General features: G+C 46.1%; 1 protein-coding gene across 1 annotated transcript; it reads left to right on the top strand.

Moving 5' to 3' along the window:
* The first annotated feature begins 12605 nt into the window (after window positions 1-12605).
* FBLL1 (fibrillarin like 1) lies at window positions 12606-14401 on the top strand. The gene has a single exon (XM_010594181.3). It carries the CDS (start codon window positions 12606-12608, stop codon window positions 13575-13577), a length of 972 nt encoding a protein of 323 aa, XP_010592483.2. The 3' UTR covers window positions 13578-14401.
* The last annotated feature ends 4416 nt before the right edge of the window (window positions 14402-18817 follow it).

The raw sequence follows: 18817 nt of genomic DNA on the forward strand, positions 1-18817 counted from the left end.
TTCACTATTAAGTAAGATGCTGGCTATGGCTTTTTCATAGGTAACCTTTAATATACTGAGAAAATTCCCTTTTATTCCTAGTTTGTTGAGTGTTTTTATCATAAAAGGGATTGGATTTTATCAAACGCTCTTTCTGTATCTATTGAGATGTTCATGTGGTTTTTTCCTCTTCACTCTAATATGGTGTACTACTTGATTAATTTGCATATGTTAAAACACCTTTGTATCCAGGAATACCCCACTCAGTCATGGTATATTATTCTTTTAATGTGCTGCTAGATTTGGTTTGCTAGTATTTTGTTGAAGATTTTTGCATCGACATTCACAAGGGATATTGGCCTATTGTTTTCTTGTGACGTCTTTTTCTGATTTTGGTATCAGGGTAATTATGGACTCATAGAATGAGTTAGAAAATTCCTCCTCTTTCAGCTTCTGGTGGTTCTGGGTGTTCTTTGGCTTGTGGCTGCATCACTCCAATTTCTGCCTCTGTGGTCACGTTGCTTTCTCCTCTTCTGTCTGTGAAATCTCCCTCTGTCTTCCTCTTACAAGGATGCACGTGATTGCACTTATGGCCCACCTGGATAACCCAGGATAATCTCTCCATCACGAGAAACTTAATCACATCTGCAAAGATCTTTTTCCCATATAACATTTAGAGGTTCCAGGAATTGGGACTTGGTATCTCTGGGGGAGATTTTTGAGCCTACTACAGCTAGTCTCTTCTGTCCATGTGCTCTGTGGGCAGAATGCCCTTGCTCAGAGTCTCATTGGACTTCTTCATTTGTTCCCTGAGGTTTCATGCTCCAGCTGAACTTGGGCAGGCTGTGCCCATCTCTGAGACAGAGTGGCACACTTTAGAGGCCAGAGCAGGAATCAAGAGTCAGGAGACTGAACTCTGTTTCCAGCTCTGCTGTGTACCTTTTGCAAAGCACCCAAGCTCTCAGGGCCTCGGGTTTCTCATCTCTAAAATGGGTGCAGTGATACCTGCTTTTCCTCACTAGATGATCTGAGAGATACTGCAGGTGTACTCTACAACTGCAAAACTCTCCTTAGTGAAAAGCAGTCTGAGGGGAGTGATTTTGCCTCATTGCTGCAGTGCCTGAGTGCACTCAGGTGCGGCTGACAGCATCTATAGAGCACCTACTCCAGGGTAACCTAGAACCTCAGACATCAAGGAGCTGCTGGTTGAAATGGGGCAGCGTGACATGGGAAACGGCTCCAGAAGACCCAAGACTTCTTAACTACATTGCAGACTCTCTCAATCCCCTTCTGACATCTCTCTTTAAGGGATGTTTTAAACTGCTTATGAACTTTTGAGAACCAGATCAGAAATGAATAAACCAAAACCAAACCCATTGCCATCAAGTCGATTCCAATTCATAGCGACCCTATCGGGCAGGGTAGAACTGTCCCATAGAGCTTCCAAGGAGTTCCTGGTGGATTCGAACTGCCGACCTCATGGTTAGCAGCTATAGCACTTAACCACTACACCACCAGGCTTTCCCAGAAATGAATAGATAGATTAAAAATAATGCATGTATCTCTTTTAATCTATCTATTCCTTTAAATTGACTTGATGGCACTTTTTTATTTAAAAAATAGATTAGATAGATTTTAATCTAGTTTTTAAATGAATAGATAGATTAAAATAAATAAATGCATTATTTTAAAAGGTCTAAGGCTTCAACCTTGAGGTAAAGAGTAAGGTTGAAGGTGTCCCTTCTCTCTCACTTTCCTCAAAATAGATCTGAACAAAAATTCTTCATTTTAGAAAGGGGTGGTAAGCATATTATAAAATATACCAATGGCATATATATATATACATGTCAATACAAAAGTATAAAGAGGCAGGAACAGAGCAGGAGAAGGGTGCAATCTTGGAGATTAGAGGCTTGAACAGGGACATACAGGGCAGAGTAGATGCAGTTAACCTGGTAGGGAAGGAGCCCTGGGAGCGCAATGCTTCAGCCCTCAGCTGCTAACCAAAAGGTTTGAACCCTTCCAGCAGCTCTTGGGGGTGGGGGGAGGTGTGGTGATCTACTTCCGTAAAGATTACAGCAGCCAAGAACCCTATGGGGCAGTTCTGTTCTGTTCTGCCACATGGGGTCATTATGAGTGGGAATCAACTGATGGCAACCAACAACTTGGTAGGCAGTAAAAGGTGACCAGAGACAAACATTCCCATACTTTTCAGAAAATGTGAACTGCGTCTCATGTGGCACAGAAGGGAGATTTGGGGCATAAAGAAGGCCATCCAGAATTTCTTCCTGAAACCTGGAAGGTGGAAGGAAGGGCAGACTCCACCCCCAAAGAATGCTACTGGTAATCGTCTTCTTCATTGGACTGAGAGGCTAGACAGGCAATATGCACTTCAGTGGACTGAGAGGCCACCACACCACAGGAGTATGGCGACCAATCTCCCGTGTTGGTGCCTGCCTGAGGCAGTAAAGTCCGGAAATGACGTGAGTGCCCTGGCTGCGGGGGGGTGGGGGAGGAGTGGGGGGTGGGGGAGGAGTGGGGGGTGGGGGAGGAGTGGGGGGTGGGGGAGGAGTGGGGGGTGGGGGAGGAGTGGGGGGTGGGGGAGGAGTGGGGGGTGGGCGGGGGCCCAAGGGCAGATCCCATTCTAGACCACCCCCTGGGGAACCCTTGCTTTGTTCAGATCGCGCCACCCTTTCCCACCTTCCTTGCGTAAGAAAAAATGGAAGAAGAGCGCCATTCTTCCCTTCCCTCCAGTTAGCTTCGCCATTGTTTCCACCTTTCCCAGTGAGCGCCAGTGACAAATAGAAACTGTGAGTTAAAAGGAACTGTATGAGGGCTGTCTGCTAACTGCGGCTTCCTTGAACCTCTAGACCGGCATACTCTCTCCTTGGTTTGTTTTGTGTAAAGAATTTGCCAAACATGATGGGCAAACTTAGCAGAGAGTTCCAGTCAACCATTCAAGAAACTCCCAGCTCTTAAAAGCGTTCTCCTTTTTTTTGTAAGCTACTCAGTTGGCTCAGCTTTGCATCCTGGTTGAACTCTATGTTGCCGTTTCCTGTCCCCAGGGATGGTGAGTGTATTAGAGAAAAACTGGAACCCATTTTTCTGAAGCTGGAATGTGGATTAATTTTTCGTTATCTTGTTATTGACCCCATGCCAATGTGATAGTCCCTTCGTTTCTGTGGATACCCAAATTGTTTTAATCGAAGTAGTTTCAGAGGCAATATAGCTGGTCTTTTAAAGAAATAATTTGGTTGTTTTTCCTGCTACAAAACTAACTTTAGAAAATAGAATTAACAAAAAAAATGACAGAAAAGTTACCAAAAAGTCTAATGCCCATTGATAAATGGTGTTAATGTATTCAAATATGTGTGTGCATTTTTAATGACAAAGAAGCATATTTTTAACCAAATTTTTTTTAATGGGCCTTGTTCCATGGTTTTGTGTATTCTTCCAAACATCAAATTTATAGCCAAATATATTGGGATTCATACAATGGGTTGTATGAATACACTAGAATTTATTTAGTTAATCTTTTACTGTTCAACCTGGAGTTTATTTCTTAATTTATGCTTTTTTAAATGAAACTGCAGGGAATATTCTTAGAGCAAAATCTCTGGCCATCTCCACAATCATCTCCTTCAAATGAAGGCCTAGAAGTGGAATTGTTGAGTCAAAGGTTATGCATATATTTAAGAATTCAACACACATTACCAAACTGCTCCTAGAGAGAGAATGTATGGAATATATTGTTGACAATGAATGAGAAATTCTATGTCCCTGCACCCTTGCCAATGTTGGATATTGGCACATTTTCAAGGTTTGGTAATGCAAGGTTAATGCTGGGAAAACTAACCAGCCTACAAATAATCATTGCACCTTAACTCTGCAAGAGAATAGAAATATATAAGCTATCAAGGAGTTCACAGAACATGGGCTAGTTTTTACCCAGCTCAACCACTTACTTTCCTTCTCTTGGCTTTTCAAGAGGTTGTAAGCATAGCTAAATAAAGATGTACCAATATCTAGCAGCAAAGGCATGCTTTCAACACCGTATGCCCTTCTGTACCTGCTCTCCTTTAATAGCTTGATAAGAACTACACTTTACTGAGCACCTGTTGTAAGATTCTATAACCCTGACCACAATTTGCGAATACAGAGCTAGCAATTCATAGAGCCAGAACTAGGACCCACGTCTGTCTGCCCTCCAAATATGTTTTTCCTTTTCTATTTTCCCACTCTAATTTTCTTCCTCTTTCTCCTCTACTACTTTTCAGATTCCCTATTTTTCTTCTAGCCTCTTCCCCTCCCACTGGACTTCAAGCTAGCCTTTGCACCATGCCATGGGTGTCCATGGTCTATGGTCTAGGGTTCCATGGTTCCAGGTCACGTGCTCCCATTACCCTGTACCTTGTGTGCTGAAAGGGATGTCATCTGCTCTCTCTTTGCAGGGCACAGAATCCTAAGTAGTACACCAACATGTGTGGATGCCTGAGAGCTGAGGGCTCCTGAGGGTTAGAGCCACCTTCAGTCACTGAAGACAAAGCAGATATTTCTGGAAAAGGACTCACCCTTGCCAGGAAACACAAAGAATGCATAAAAGGCACTGTTCAAAAAAAAAAAAAATAGCCTGTTTGGGGAACTTTAATATTTTTTCCCACACAATTTGACATTGTGACCGAGGAAATTGAATTAAAGAGTTGAATTAAGGTACTGTGTGCAGGCAGGATCAGTGCATTTAAAAATATGTAATAAAAAAGAAAAAAAAATTGAAGCACTGGTGGCACAGTAGTTTGAACCCACCAGCTGATCTGCAGAAAAAAGATGTGGCAATCTGCTCCTGTAAAGATCACAGCCTTGCAAGCCTATGGCACAGTTCTTCTCTGTCTTAGAGGGTCACTAGGAGTCTGAATTGACTTGATGGCACCTAACAACTGTAACAATTGCCTGATAAATACCCACCCTTGCAACACAAATAAAGGACAAATTATTAAAAGAAAAAGAAATGATGTCTGTCTTAGTAAAGTTCCCCCCCTCCACCACCCCATTGAAAACACTTTCCGTCTTCTGACACCTGTGAGAACCTGCAAAGGCATCATCCTGGGGTCAGCAGTGAAGTAGAGACAAGACTGGGACCAACTTCCTTCTAATTATATCATTTTGGAAGCTTTTGATTTTCTCCCATCCTCCTAGAAATTCCTAAAAAGCAGAGATGCCAAAATGAGGTGATAAATGGAGTTCAATTGCAGTCAGAGATACTTGGGGTTAACAAGGAATCATGGGGTTATTTAAGAAGAAATTTTCTATTTGGCTCTGATTTGACCCCACGGACAAAACAAGAAATTTCTAGAGAGATGAAGAAATCCATGAGGGAAGAATGAAGTTATTTTAAAGTTTGCTGGGGTCAAAGAGGAGCTGTGAGAGCAACAGAACTCAAAATGTGTTGCTTTCGTTTTTATACCTTTATTTGAGGTTTCCATGCCAGTACCAGTTGCCACTGAGTCCAACTCATGGCGACCCCATGTGTGTTAGGGTAGATCTGAAAAACCATAGAGTTTTCAAGAGTTGATCTTTTAGAAGTAGACGGCCAGGTCTTTGTGGACTTGAACCTCCAATCTTTTGGTTAGCAGCCTACCATGTTAACTTTTTGCACCACCCAAGGACTCCTCTAACTATCAAATTCTTAGAAAGCAGAGGGAACCAATGATACAAACTGGGTCACAGAGAGATTATGATACATTGGGAAATGAGAGGTCAGCTGGCAGTTTTGATTTTTTTCCCACTGAACAAAAAGTTCTTAGAAAGCAGAGGCATTAAAGTAGGGCAAGAATAGTATCAGAGAAGAGTCACTCAAAGTTAATTGCTGACCCCTTGATGATACCTTTGGAATTTCTTACAGGTATCAGATGATGGAAATTGATTTTAATGAAAAAAAAAAAGGTAACTGTTAAAATGTGTCAGTTTAAATGTAAATTTCACTTTAATTTTTCCCTGTCAGTCTTTGACTTGTTGGCCCAAAATAGTCAGCAACTACCCTAGAAAAATGGTCAAATAATATTCACTTGGGCCTCAGGGTAGCCCTGGTGGTACAGTGGTTAAGAGCTCAGCTGCTAACCAAAAGGTCGGCAGTTCGAGTCATCCAGTCGCTCCTTTGGAAAGCCTACCATCCTATAGGGTCACTATGAGTTGGAATCAACTTGATGGCAACTGTTTTCTTTTTAGTTTGGAGCCCTAGAATGTTCATTGAGGTTAGTGTGCATACATGGGGGTCATCAGAGATAAAAACTTTGCTTTGTTGTTTGGTTTTGTATTTCCATACTGGCCAACAGTTACATGAGGGAAGTATAGATGGTGCTTGCAAAAGGTAAACACATGAAGGGGACTGCAGTTAAACTCACTGAATTTTTGTACATGTGTGTACAGGATTTTAGATTTCAGGCTGTTTGAAGGAATTTGTACATAATTTGTCAGATTCGTAGTGTGGATAAGCTAATAAATGTCTGAATCTTAATTTCTTATTCTAGAAAAGGAGAAAGTACAGATGATTTCTGGGGTTTCTTCTAGGAAGAGGAACCCTGATAGCAAGGTGGTTAAGCGCTCAGCTGCCAATCAAAAGGTCAGCAGTTGGAACCCACCAGCCACTCCACAGGAGAAAGACGCGGCAGCCTGCTTCCATAAGCCTTAGAAACCTTCTCTGTCCTAAGAAGTCACTATGAGTCAGAAGCAACTCGAGGGCAATGGGTGTGGAGTTTCGGGTTTCTTTTAGAAAGAAAAGCTTTGAAATGGTTGCCCATCTAAGCTTCTTGAGCATTTACCAAGTGCCAGTCACTAATTCCACAGGAAAACATGGAGTGAGAGTCTGAGTCACCCCAGAGATGAAACACCACACTCAGCAGAGATAATGGCCAAATGTTAATGAGATCCCAAATAAGGGACTTCAGCTATTCTCCAGCTAAAAAAAGGGAGCATTTTCTCTCTTATATAGCAAGCTAAAGGTCCTTGGGTTGTGCGAACGGTTTGCACTTGACTACTAACCTAACCTAAAGGTTGGTGGTTCGAACCCATTCAGTGGTCCACAACAAAAAGGCCTGGCTATCTGCTTCTGTAAAGATTACTGCCAAGAAAACCTTATGGGACAGTTATACCCTGCAACGCATGAACTCACCATGAATCAGAATCAATGACTCGAAAGCAATGGGTTTGGGGTTTTTTGGTATAGCAAGCTATATTAGGTATGTGTTGACTGAGAATTGATTATGATTCTGAGTTTTAGGCATGTGTCAGTAAGGTAATTGTCTTGATGAGTACATTTAAATATGTGCACATCGAATGCTGTCTTCTGTGATGTTTCTGTTGGACACACTGACCTCAGGAGTGCCAGCCAGACACTGGGATTCTGTTTAGTGGTTAAGAGCTCAGGCTGTTAACCAAAAGGTTGGCAGTTCGAATCCACCAGCTGCTCCTTGGAAACCCTATGGAGCAGTTCTACTCTGTCCTACAGGGTCGCTATGAGTTGGAATGACCCGACAGTGACAAGTATTAATGGATCACTTCAGTGAAAACACCCACTCATACTGCTTAATCACCTTTCAGTTAGGTAGGGCATGTGACTAGTTATGGCCAATGAGCTATGAGTAGAAATGAGTCAAGATACAGGCCACAGCATAGGAAAAATAGTTCTCCATGCACGTTCTTCTCCTATCTGGTAATCATGGAAGCCCTCTTTTTCCTCAAAGCTATGAGATGAGTCTTTCAGTGACTGTGTGGAGTACCCCTCTCACTGATCTTCAATGGTCATAAAATGTAAGCAAGAAATAAACACAATTGTGTTAACTCTCTGAGATTTGGGGCTTAATATGTTACCACATCATAACCCAGCCCATCTTGACCAAATACAGATGGACCTGTCACAGCATGGATGCGTGGGTGTAGGGGATGTAGATCCCTAGAGTCACCTTTGGAAGTGGATCATGGCTTATAGAAAGCAGATTGGGAAAGCTGCTTTGTGCGTGAATGGTTAAGTGATCATGAGAATGGGGTCATACAGCCTTCTAGCTGGTTTTACCTAAATCCTAGCTAGGTACTCATTAGGTGATTGCCAGAGTGGTATCTGAGAACAATATAGCAAAGTTCATCATAGACTTTTTAGGTCTATTGGTAGGATTAATCTACCCTGTATTAACCACTGAGGCCCAGTCATGTATGAAATTATGAACATCAATATAGGGCATGTCTTATGGAGTAACAAGTCAATTGGAAATAAAAGTTGAAGTGGCTATAATTGTTCTTATTGGCTGCCAGAGAGAAATGTACAGGTCATGATGCTAACTTATCCCATGGGAAACATCTTAAGCAGATTAGACCCACTGCTAAAGAACCGTGGAGAATGTGACAGATTTCAATGTTATCAGTAACCCCAGATGAAAACACTAGTGGAAGAGTTTTTTGACACCTCAATCCCCTTATGATGCCAGTAGTTGGCATGAGTCCCTGCCCTGGTAGCATTCTGGGGGCATCCACAGGATGGGTGGGACATAGTCAACTGGTCTGAAAGTCTTGCTGGCTGATGGGTGCTCCCAGACTATAGCATCCGAACAGGCAGCCTGTAACAAATGGCTATGCCAGGTAGGACTCAAAGCCAGGAGGCAGAGAAGGTCTCTGTGGGAGTCATCAAACACTGCCCTGGGAAAGGACACCTCTGGTTAGAAGTAGATTTGCAAACGTGGTTTTTATTGTTTCTGAGGCTATTACAAGCAATGAGGTAGTGGGTAAGGGCCTTATGGAATCACCTTAGGCCTACATACCTTGAGGGAGGAGAGGATGATTCTGACGTTGAAACCCTTTGCAGATTGTTGAAAATGAGAGCAGTAATATGATGGAATTGATGAACAGCTGAAGACAGGAGAAGGAGGATATGTATGGAGAAATTGTCACTGTTCACAACGGAGTGGTGGCTAGTTCAAGGCCTGCTATGAGATCTGGTGAATAGGATTTGTTGCCAAAACCTGAGGAAATGGGCACCACCAGCAAGGTGGCCCTCTCTTATTGGTAGGTGACAGTAATTACTCCCAAAGAACTACTCTAAATTCATGAAGGTGTCCCATGTTAGACTGAGAGTTTGTGATCACTAGCCACCCTCCCAGTGGGTTTCATTTAATGAATCACAAGGGAATGCATCTTGAGGGTATGAGTTCTGAAGTGAGCAGCAAATGTGCTGGAAAAGAGCCACTTCAGTCCATTTTAAATAGAGACTATGAACCAGGGATTGGGAGATGCTTGTATTGTGGTATCAGTACGAGTAACCATCAAGTCAATTCTGACTCAGGGAGACACCACGTGTGACAAAGTAGAACTGCACTCCATAGGGTTTTCAGTGGCTGATTTTTTGGGAAGTAGATTACCAAGCCTTTCTTCCAAGGTACCTCTAGGTGGATTCGAACCCAAGCATGTTAACCATTTGCACCACCCAGGGACTGCTTGTATTGTGGTGAAGGACAGTTAATAACAACATAACAGAAAAAGGTAAGACACACGTTAGAATGTGTCAGTAGGCATTCCCTTTAAAGATTCTACTTGGAGAAAAGGAAAGGATTATCTAAAATATTTTAGATAAAATTTGAGGGATCCCTTAATGTTAAATTTCAGACCCCCTCCCATAGCCTGTAGGCATAATGAAGAAGGTTCATTGTGGGGGATTGGGCTTTAGAACCATGAACAAAAACAAAGAAGGGAGAAACTATTCAGACCTCTATGATACTGTGTATTAAAGTGAAAAATATTAATGCTTTTTCCATACTGCTAAGTTGAATACCTGTATTACATGTAGTGTTGGTACACTTACGATATGGCTTTCTTTCTTGATATAGTCAACTTTATGGGCTCGTGCACATTGTCTAAGTTACAAAGTTCTGACAGCATATGAGATGTACTGACCAAGTGAAGCAGACACTGTTGATGCCTCACCCCATATGTCCTAGGCCCACCGCTGTGTTCACCTGCAGGTGGGTAGTTTCTGGCACCACCTCGAGTGCCTACTTCTCTGCCTGAGGGCTTTCTGCAGCATCATGGAAGTTTGCTGAGCCATGCACAAGAGCAACACCCAGGGCAGGGGAGTTAATGTTCCAGACACAACTCCTGACAACAAGGAAAAGGAGAACGGTGGAGGCCAGCCTCCTAGCCTCCAATGGAACAAGTCTGAGCTGCCGTCCATACTGTTTCTCAGTGGGTGCCCAGAGGGATTGAGGCTCAGTTGCCCCCGGTGGTAATCTACTAAATTAATGCACGTTTCCCCCCTTGGCTTTTCTCTCTTTTGTGTCTCATTTCCCCCACTCTCCCACTAGTGCCTCCTGGGATCTCCCAAATAAACCACTTGGACCCAAGTCCTTGTCTCAGAGTCTGACTTTCCCAAACCAAGGCACTAAGCCTAGCTCAACACTTTGGAGATGATTCCTCAATTTCAAATGAAGGCGGAAGCCTCAAAAGAGTGTTCTATGTGAACCATCTACCTCAAGAACAGTAACTGCACTCTCTGACCCCTTATCCACATTCCAATGCATAGTCTTCTGGCCCCCATTAAGGAGGCACTTTGACACTCAGGGAAAACCAGACCTGGTGTCACTGTCCATGCATTTGAAACAGGAAGAGTGGTGGTCCAGGATGGAATGAGTGCACATTTGTTCAGTACTTCCTGTCTGACACCCTAATCCTCAGGTACACTTTCTCTCCGTCTAGACCAATCCCTTAGTTTGACTAATGAGGAAGTCTGCCAGTTGCTTACACCACCTATGTTGCCTTCCCTTGTTCTTGGATGAGCCTAAAGCCAACTCTAGCAGCCCCAATTGCTGTCTCTGGTGCTGACCAAGTGGGAGCCTCTGCCTCCCAGTCTTTTTTGCTGTCCGTGGTACTGACCAATGGTTCTTTTTGAAGTCCAAGAAGATGCCGCTGGCTGAAAGGGCAAACTTTTGAGGCACAGAAAAGGAAACTTTGGCTCCTGCTGAGGAGCATTATAGGATTTAAGATATCAGCCTGTGTATTACCCATCAATACTAAAGAATCACCACTTCTTCCTGCTCCATATTTCCAGAACAAGTTCTGGAATTCAGTACAGTTGATGGAGGAGAGCAGAGCTAAGCAGACAGCAAATAAGGTTAGATCTCCCAGGCCATTAACCACAGCAAGGAAGCGACCACACTTTGAAAATTCCCTCTTGCTGACATCCCATACCTAATCTATCAGGAAGTCCTGTGAATTCCATCTTCTAGATATCGCTTGCACTAGTCCACTTGTTTTCACCTCCACCACCATTTCCACGATGACGGTGATCACCATCACTCCCGTCACCACTAGTTACCATCATTTTTCGCTTGGGTCATCTCTCTAGAATAAAATTTTCCAAGTGGAACGACTGGGTCAAAGTGTAGGTACATTGTGAAAATATCTTGTCAGAATATCTGCACCAAGTTGCGCTCCCACCACCTTGTATAATAGAACAAGTGCCACTCTCAGATTGCAAGTGCTGTAACAGCAATGCATTTGTTTTTTTTTTTTAATGTGATAACATTTTTACTGTACATAAACTATACTTCAGTAAAAAGATTGGCCAAAAGAAATCAAACTAACACTTAGATAGTAGACAGGCCTGGTAATCTGCTTTGAAAAGGTCACAGCCTTGAAAACCCTATGGAGCTGTTCTACTTTCACACATGGGGTCACCATGAGTCGGAATCAACTTGACAGCAACCAACAACATAGAGTACTTAGCATGTGCCATGGCTGGGATACGTGTACGTGGTGCTTCAAAGCAAACTTATGAGATACGTTATATTTTCCAGATGCTGTGATCAGAGCCCTGGTGGCACATGACTGCTAACCAAAAACAGCGGTTCGAATCCACCAGATGCTCCTTGGAAACCCTATGGGGCAGTTCTGCTCTGTCCTATAGGGTCACTGTGAGTCGGAATGAACTTGGTGGCCAACAGGTTTGGTGTTTTTTGGTTGTTGTTGTTAGCATAGCAGCCGTCGAGTTAATTTTCCAGATAAAATGATGAAACCCAAATAGATCAAGAAACTTGCCCAAGTTCAGACAAGATCCTCAGAGATGGTTGGGTAAACTTCCTGAGACCACACAGCAAGTAATAAATGAAACCGATGCGGACCTTTCCCTGTGCTGTCTCAGAGACACCGCCTTCCCGGTGGCCCAGAGGAAGGGCCAGGGATCCCTAAAAAAGCAGAAGGGGGCAGGGAGGAGAAAGGGTTACTTCAGAGAAGGCTGCGTCTGCGCGCGGCCTGGGAAGCGGCTGCCCGGGACTGTAGGGCCGCCAGAGCGGGTGTGATGCAATCACGCCAGTCGCTGCGTGGAGGGGCGGCTCCGGGGATGCGGGAACTGCGGTAGAGCTGGGCCAGCCACCGGTTAGCGCGCCCCGCCACCTGCTGCCACCGGTCGCTTTCCGCCGTTGCTAACCCTGCGGGCCACCGCTGCCGCCAACCTTCGTTCCCTACTCCCTAGCGCCCGAGGCACCGGGGACCCCTGAAACCGCCCCCAGCTACCGGTAACCCCTGAGAACCGCGCTCACCTACCGGGGACGCCTGGCAGCCGCCGCCAGCCACCGGGGCGCCGAGCCCGCGCCATGAAGTCGGCCTTGGTCTCGCGCGGGGGCGGGTCCGGGGGGTCGGGCGGCGGCTGGGGCGGCGGAGACGGCAGCGCGGGCAAGGGAGGAGAAGGAGATGGCGGCGGCCCGGGGGGCAAGGGCGGCTTCGGGGCGCGGGGACGCGGCGGCCGGGGCCGGGGGCGCGGCGGCGGGGACGGCAGGGACCGCGGTGGCGGCGGGCAGCGGCGCGGCGGCGTGGCCAGGAGCAAGAGCCGCCGCAGGAAGGCCGCGAGCGCGGTGTCAGTGGAGCCGCACCGGCACGAGGGCGTCTTCATCTACCGCGGAGCGGAGGACGCGCTGGTCACGCTGAACCTGGTGCCGGGCCAGTCGGTGTACGGCGAGCGGCGCGTCACGGTGACCGAGGGCGGCGTGAAGCTGGAGTACCGCACGTGGAACCCCTTCCGCTCCAAGCTGGCCGCGGCCATCCTGGGCGGGGTCGACCAGATCCACATTAAGCCCAAGTCCAAAGTGCTGTACCTGGGGGCCGCCTCGGGGACCACTGTCTCCCATGTTTCCGACATCATCGGCCCGGATGGCCTGGTCTACGCGGTCGAGTTTTCGCATCGTGCCGGCCGTGATCTGGTCAACGTGGCCAAGAAGCGAACCAACATCATCCCGGTCCTCGAGGATGCCCGGCATCCGCTCAAGTACCGCATGCTCATCGGGATGGTGGACGTGATCTTCGCCGATGTGGCCCAGCCGGATCAGTCTCGCATCCTGGCCCTGAACGCCCACACCTACTTGCGCAATGGCGGCCACTTCCTCATTTCCATCAAGGCCAACTGCATCGACTCCACGGCATCTGCCGAGGCAGTGTTTGCTTCTGAGGTGAGGAAGTTGCAGCAGGAGAATTTGAAGCCGCAAGAACAGCTGACCCTGGAGCCCTATGAGAGGGACCACGCTGTGGTCGTTGGGGTCTACCGACCTCCTCCCAAGAGTAGCAGCAAGTAGTAGGGAGCTCAGGCTGTCCCTGAGGTCTCCTCAAGACGATGCTGTGTTCAGTGTTACTCTGTATGTTTTCTTTGTGTGCCTTTTGGGTTTTTGATTGTTTGTTTGTTTCCTATTAAACGGCGTAAAGAAGCTGTACCCAGGCGTCAGTGAGGTCAGGTTGGGTTTTGGTGCAGTAACATCAATCCCCAAGCCCCAGTGACCTAAAACAACTCACGATAGGGGCCCATCGAGGACCAGCCTGGGAGCTCTGCTTATTCTAATCACTCAGGGACCTGTCTCCCTAGCACCCATCTCCAAACATGCTTCCTCCATCACCAGAGAAAAAACAGCTGCTGTGGAGTCACAGCAACCCGTGTGTGTCAGAGCAGAGCTGTGTGCTCCGTAGGGTTTTCAGTGGCTGATTTTTCAGAAGTAGGTTGCCTGGCATTTCTTCCGAGGTACCTGTGGGTGGACTTGAACTGCCCCAGCCTTTTGGTTAGCAGTGAGAGCATGTTAACCATTTGCACCACCCAGTGACTCCTCCTCCATCACAGGAGCAGGGAAAAGATTGCTAAGGAACTGCTAATAAACTTTTAAAGTCTCCCTTGAAACTGATGGGGTACTTCTGCTCACATTGGCCAAGTCACTTGACGACACCTGACTTTGGAGGGGGGTATTGGATATCAACGGACAGTAATAGAGTCTAACACACCCTGTCTGACTCAGAGACCACAATAGGGTCTTTACTACATTGCTATTTAAGCCCTGTCACATTCGTTATTACATTAAGCCATCACACCAGCTCTGAGATGGCTTTTTTTTTTTTTTTACCCTTTCGATTTTATATGTGACAGACTAGGCCTTTTGAAGAAACACAGTTGCCCTAGTTTACACAGCCAGTAAGGATGTGGAACTTAACTGCTAGTCTTTGAGGCTCTAAATCCATTGCTATTTCCTGCACAGCAGAGTGATCTTACCTCTCCCCCACATGGCACACACTGAACAGACCATGAGGGTCCCCACTTTCAGTCAAACACAGGAACACACCCAGAGCAGAGGTCCATGGTCCTCAGTGTGTCCCCCTAATCACCACCTTATAGTCTCACCTCTTTCTTAGATTTCAAAGTAGCAAGATAAGGCAGGGAGATAGCGTATGGTCCGCCTGGCGGAGTATTCACACTGCAGAGCTCAACATGCCAGAGTGGCATCACCAAGTGTCTGAGGAACCGCCAGAAAAATGACTGCCAGAAAGCATCAGTCTCTGAAGGGCATTTCCTGCACACCCTTCAATGCTGGATTCAGTACCTTGCACTCTGGGTCTCCAAACCAGGTGTAAGGAAGCAGGAAAGTGAGTCATCCCAGGAGAGCTGGGAATGCTCCAAAGCCTGGTAAATCCCTCCAAAGTCCACCTTCAAAAAGGCCTTTCATTTATTCATTCATTCACATTCAAGAAACACCCATTGTCAATTGCCAAGGTCATTGACATTTAGTCAGGGAATGATTGCTCACTAACACATCATTTGGGGAATGAGTTTGCCTTCCTAGGTATGTGCTTGGGCACAGATTGTGGTTAGTCTGCCCTTTTCAAAGGCGTACAATCTGAACAAAAAGGCAGGTGAATCAGACTTTTTTAAGGGCAGCCATCTTCTTCTCCCCACCTGCACACATAAGGAAGAGCTACAATTTAGATTTGTTGGTAAGGCTGACTCAGGAAGAGGAGGGTGAAGGGGTAAATGTCTCCAACAATTCAGTCAGGCATTTCCATAAACAAGATGAAATTTTCGTTACGAAGTAAGGGTCATTATTCCCATTTAACAGATGAGAAGAATTCGGATCAGAGAGATGACAGGCTTGCTTAAGATCCCTCAGAAAAGTTCACAGCCTAAAACCAAATCCATGTCAGTCCAACTTCAAAATCTATGCCTTTTACACTGAAGCCTATGTTGGTTCCTTTGCTTTGAAAAATCTTCTGTCCAATCCTAACCAGCCACCAGATGCCGTCGAGTCTGTTCCAACTCTAGCAACCCCAGGTGTGTTGGTGTGGAACTGTGCTCCACAGGGTTTTCAGCGGCTGATTTGGGGGAAGTAGATTGCCAGGCCTTTCTTCTGAGGCACCTCTGGGCGGACTCAGACCTCCAACCTTTCATTTAGCATCAAAGTGTGTTAACCATTTGCACCACACAGGGGCTCCTCTCTAATCCTAGGCTAATTAACTCATCACTAGGAGGAGGCCCTGAGGCTGGGAATGGACTCAGAGGGGACAAAAACCTTCTCAGTAGAGGAAGATTATAAGAGCAGGGCATTGAGAAGGGAAGGTCTCTGTAACAACTGGAGTACAGGATCCAGCCCCTCCTGAGAATCAACTCAGCCTTGATAAGGAACTCCTTGTTTCTCCCTATGGGTGGGGATAGAGCAGGAAGGAGGGAATTAGAGGAAACTGTACCTCTTTCCTGGCACAGGCACTCCACAGCCACTCCCACCCCAGTATATACAGTCTACATCTGAGCTTCTCGAATGAGGACCATCCATAAAAAAAAATCCACAGAGACCAAAAAAGCCCCAAACTCATTGCTGTTGAGTCAATTCTGACTCATAGCGACCCTATAGGACAGCGTAGAACTGCCCCATAGGGTTTCCAAGGGATTCGGTGGTGGATTTGAACTGGTTAGCCGCGAAGCTCTTAACCACTGTGCCACCGCAGCATGAAAACAACCTAAAGAATTTCTCTGGGCTGCACATGGGTTCATGGGCCAATGGAATGGTATGTACCAAGGCAAATGCAAGAATAAGTCCCAAAGGAAGTACAGGAGGAAAGCCAGCACCTGGTTGTGGAGAATGAGGACAGGGCAAAGGATGGTGCTCACTCTGGTGAGCACTGAGATCCAGAAGACCTAGAAGTCAAAGTGGCATGAGTACCTGACCTGGAATGCTGCAGTGACCATCTGAGGTCTGCAAGGGAACTTTCAGCTCAAAGTGCCTATCTTAGTGGATTGTGAGCCTTGGCGCAGTAAGGCCATGTGAACATATCTGCACAGCGCCTGGCACAAAACACGTGCTCTGCGTGCTCTTCCCTCCTCCCGTCGTTCCTCTCTTTATCAACAAATATATGTTTCCTAGAGCTGCTGTAACATGCACACCACAAGCGGGTGACTTAAACGAACAGAAATTTGTTTTCTCTCAGTTTAGGAGGCTGGACGTCCAAATTCAGGGCACCGGCTCTAGGGGAAGGCTCTCCCTGTCCACTGGGGGAGAATCTTGTATCAGCTTCTGCAGCGTTCTTCTTGACTCTCTGTGGAGCTCTCCGCATGGCTCCATCTTTCCCCAACTCAGGCTTGCTTGCTTCTGTGCCTAACGTGCTCTTTTTATATCTCAAACAGTGGTTATGTTTATGGCGCAGGCTACACTGATATGGCCTCATTAACATATGAAAACTCTCTTCCTAAGTGGGATTAGACCCACAGGTTAGTGTTTAAAACACACACACACACACACACACACACATTTATATATTTGTTTTTATTGTACCTTAAATGAATGTTTACAGAACAAACTAGTTTCTCATTAAACAGTTAATACGCATATTGTTTTATTGGATAACAACCCCATGACATGTCAATAGTCTCCCTTCTTGGCCTTGCGTTTCCTATTACCAACTTTCGTGTCCCCTCCTGCCTTCTCTTCCTTGCCTCTGGGCTGGTGTGCCCCTTTAGTCTCATTTTATTTTATGGGCCTGTCTAATCTTTGGCTGAAGGGTGAACCCTGGGAGTGACTTCAGAACTGAACTAAAAGGGCGTCCAAGGGCCATGCTCTCGAAGTTTCTCTAGTCTCTGTCAGGCCAGTAAGTCTGTTTGTGTGTGTGTGTGTGCGTGTGTGTGCGCAAATTTTGTTCTACTTTTTTCTCCAGCTCTGTCTGGGACCCTCTATTGTGATCCCTGTCAGAGCAGTCAGTAGGGGGAGCCGTTTACCGTCTAGTTGTACTGGCCTCAGTCTGGTAGAGGCTGTGGTAGATGTGGTCCATTAGTCCTTTGGACTAATCTTTCCCTTGCATCTTTAGTTTTCTTCATTCTCCCTTGTTCCCGAAGGGGTGAGAACAGTGGAGCCTCCTAGATGGCCACTCACTGGCTTTCAAGACCTCAGACACTACTCACCAAAGTAGAGTATAGAACATTTTCTTTATAAACTATGTTATGCCAATTGAGCTAGATGTTCCCTGAGACCATGGTCCCCACAGCCCTCAGCCCAGCAATTTGGTCCCTCAGGGAGTTTGGACGTGTCTATGGAGCTTCTGTGACATTGCCTTGTAGAAGTTGTACAACACATATTTTTGACACAATTCAGTCCATAACAATAAGATAATAAGATAGCTGAGAGTTAGGTGTTGAGAATTAAGAGAAGTAAGAATATGTATGCTAGGGGTTGTCTTGAAGTGTGGGGAACTTAGCAGGGCTCCTGAAGGCTGGTTCAAGCTGGAAGCTGGAGGTAGCTTGCTGCTGAGTCTCAGAGGGCCAGCAGCTCTTGTGGGGCTGCAGTAGTGAGCCGGGTCCAAGTACCCGTGCAGTCTCAGCTGCAGGTACCTCAGCGGTGATGTGGCGAGGCTGGACCCCAGGCCAAGTGGAGTTACAGGAACCAGCAGGGAAAGGTACACCACCGCGTCTTTCCACCCACCCATTCTCCTCACTGGGATGCTTGTCAGCCTCCCCCTGCACGGATTCCTCCTGGAATGGAGGGAAGGAGAATGGGGAGGGAGACTATCTGAAGAACTGAACATTTATCTAAAAGAAATGAAGTTCCTTTCAATCGGCACTTTCCCTTCCCAACCCCAATCCTGCTACCGAGCAAGAGCACGTTTGTTGTAGTAAGTAAATTTGGATCCTGCTACACTAATATTTACCAAGCCCTGCCTTCTTCCCAGGTGTAAAGCTAAGCATTTATTTGATTTTAAAAATTGTTACTTTAAATTAATAATGAGAATAAATGTACAAGAAAGTGCTGAAGACATAAATGCTTAGCTTAATGAATTGCTGTAAAATCAACATTGTCCCTAACATTCGTGTGACCCAGGGGAAGAGAACACGTGAAGGCCCCTGACCCCAGGCCTGCCCCTTCTTCTTCCTGAAGGGACTTATGCACCTGTTTGTAGACATCCAACTCTCAAGTCCAAGATCTGTCTGCATCCCCTTCAAACACCATCCTTTAAGCCAACCCTTGGGACTAGAGGTGCAACTGGGAGCATGGGTTTCTCTCTGGAGGACTGGCCTTGA

Source organism: Loxodonta africana, chromosome 2 (genome assembly GCF_030014295.1).
Source record: "Loxodonta africana isolate mLoxAfr1 chromosome 2, mLoxAfr1.hap2, whole genome shotgun sequence".
In the NCBI taxonomy this organism is placed as follows: domain Eukaryota; kingdom Metazoa; phylum Chordata; class Mammalia; order Proboscidea; family Elephantidae; genus Loxodonta; species Loxodonta africana.

Bases quoted from the DNA above. Each gene is read 5' to 3' on its own strand.
- FBLL1 (XM_010594181.3), top strand. From the start codon at position 12,606: ATGAAGTCGGCCTTGGTCTCGCGCGGGGGCGGGTCCGGGGGGTCGGGC.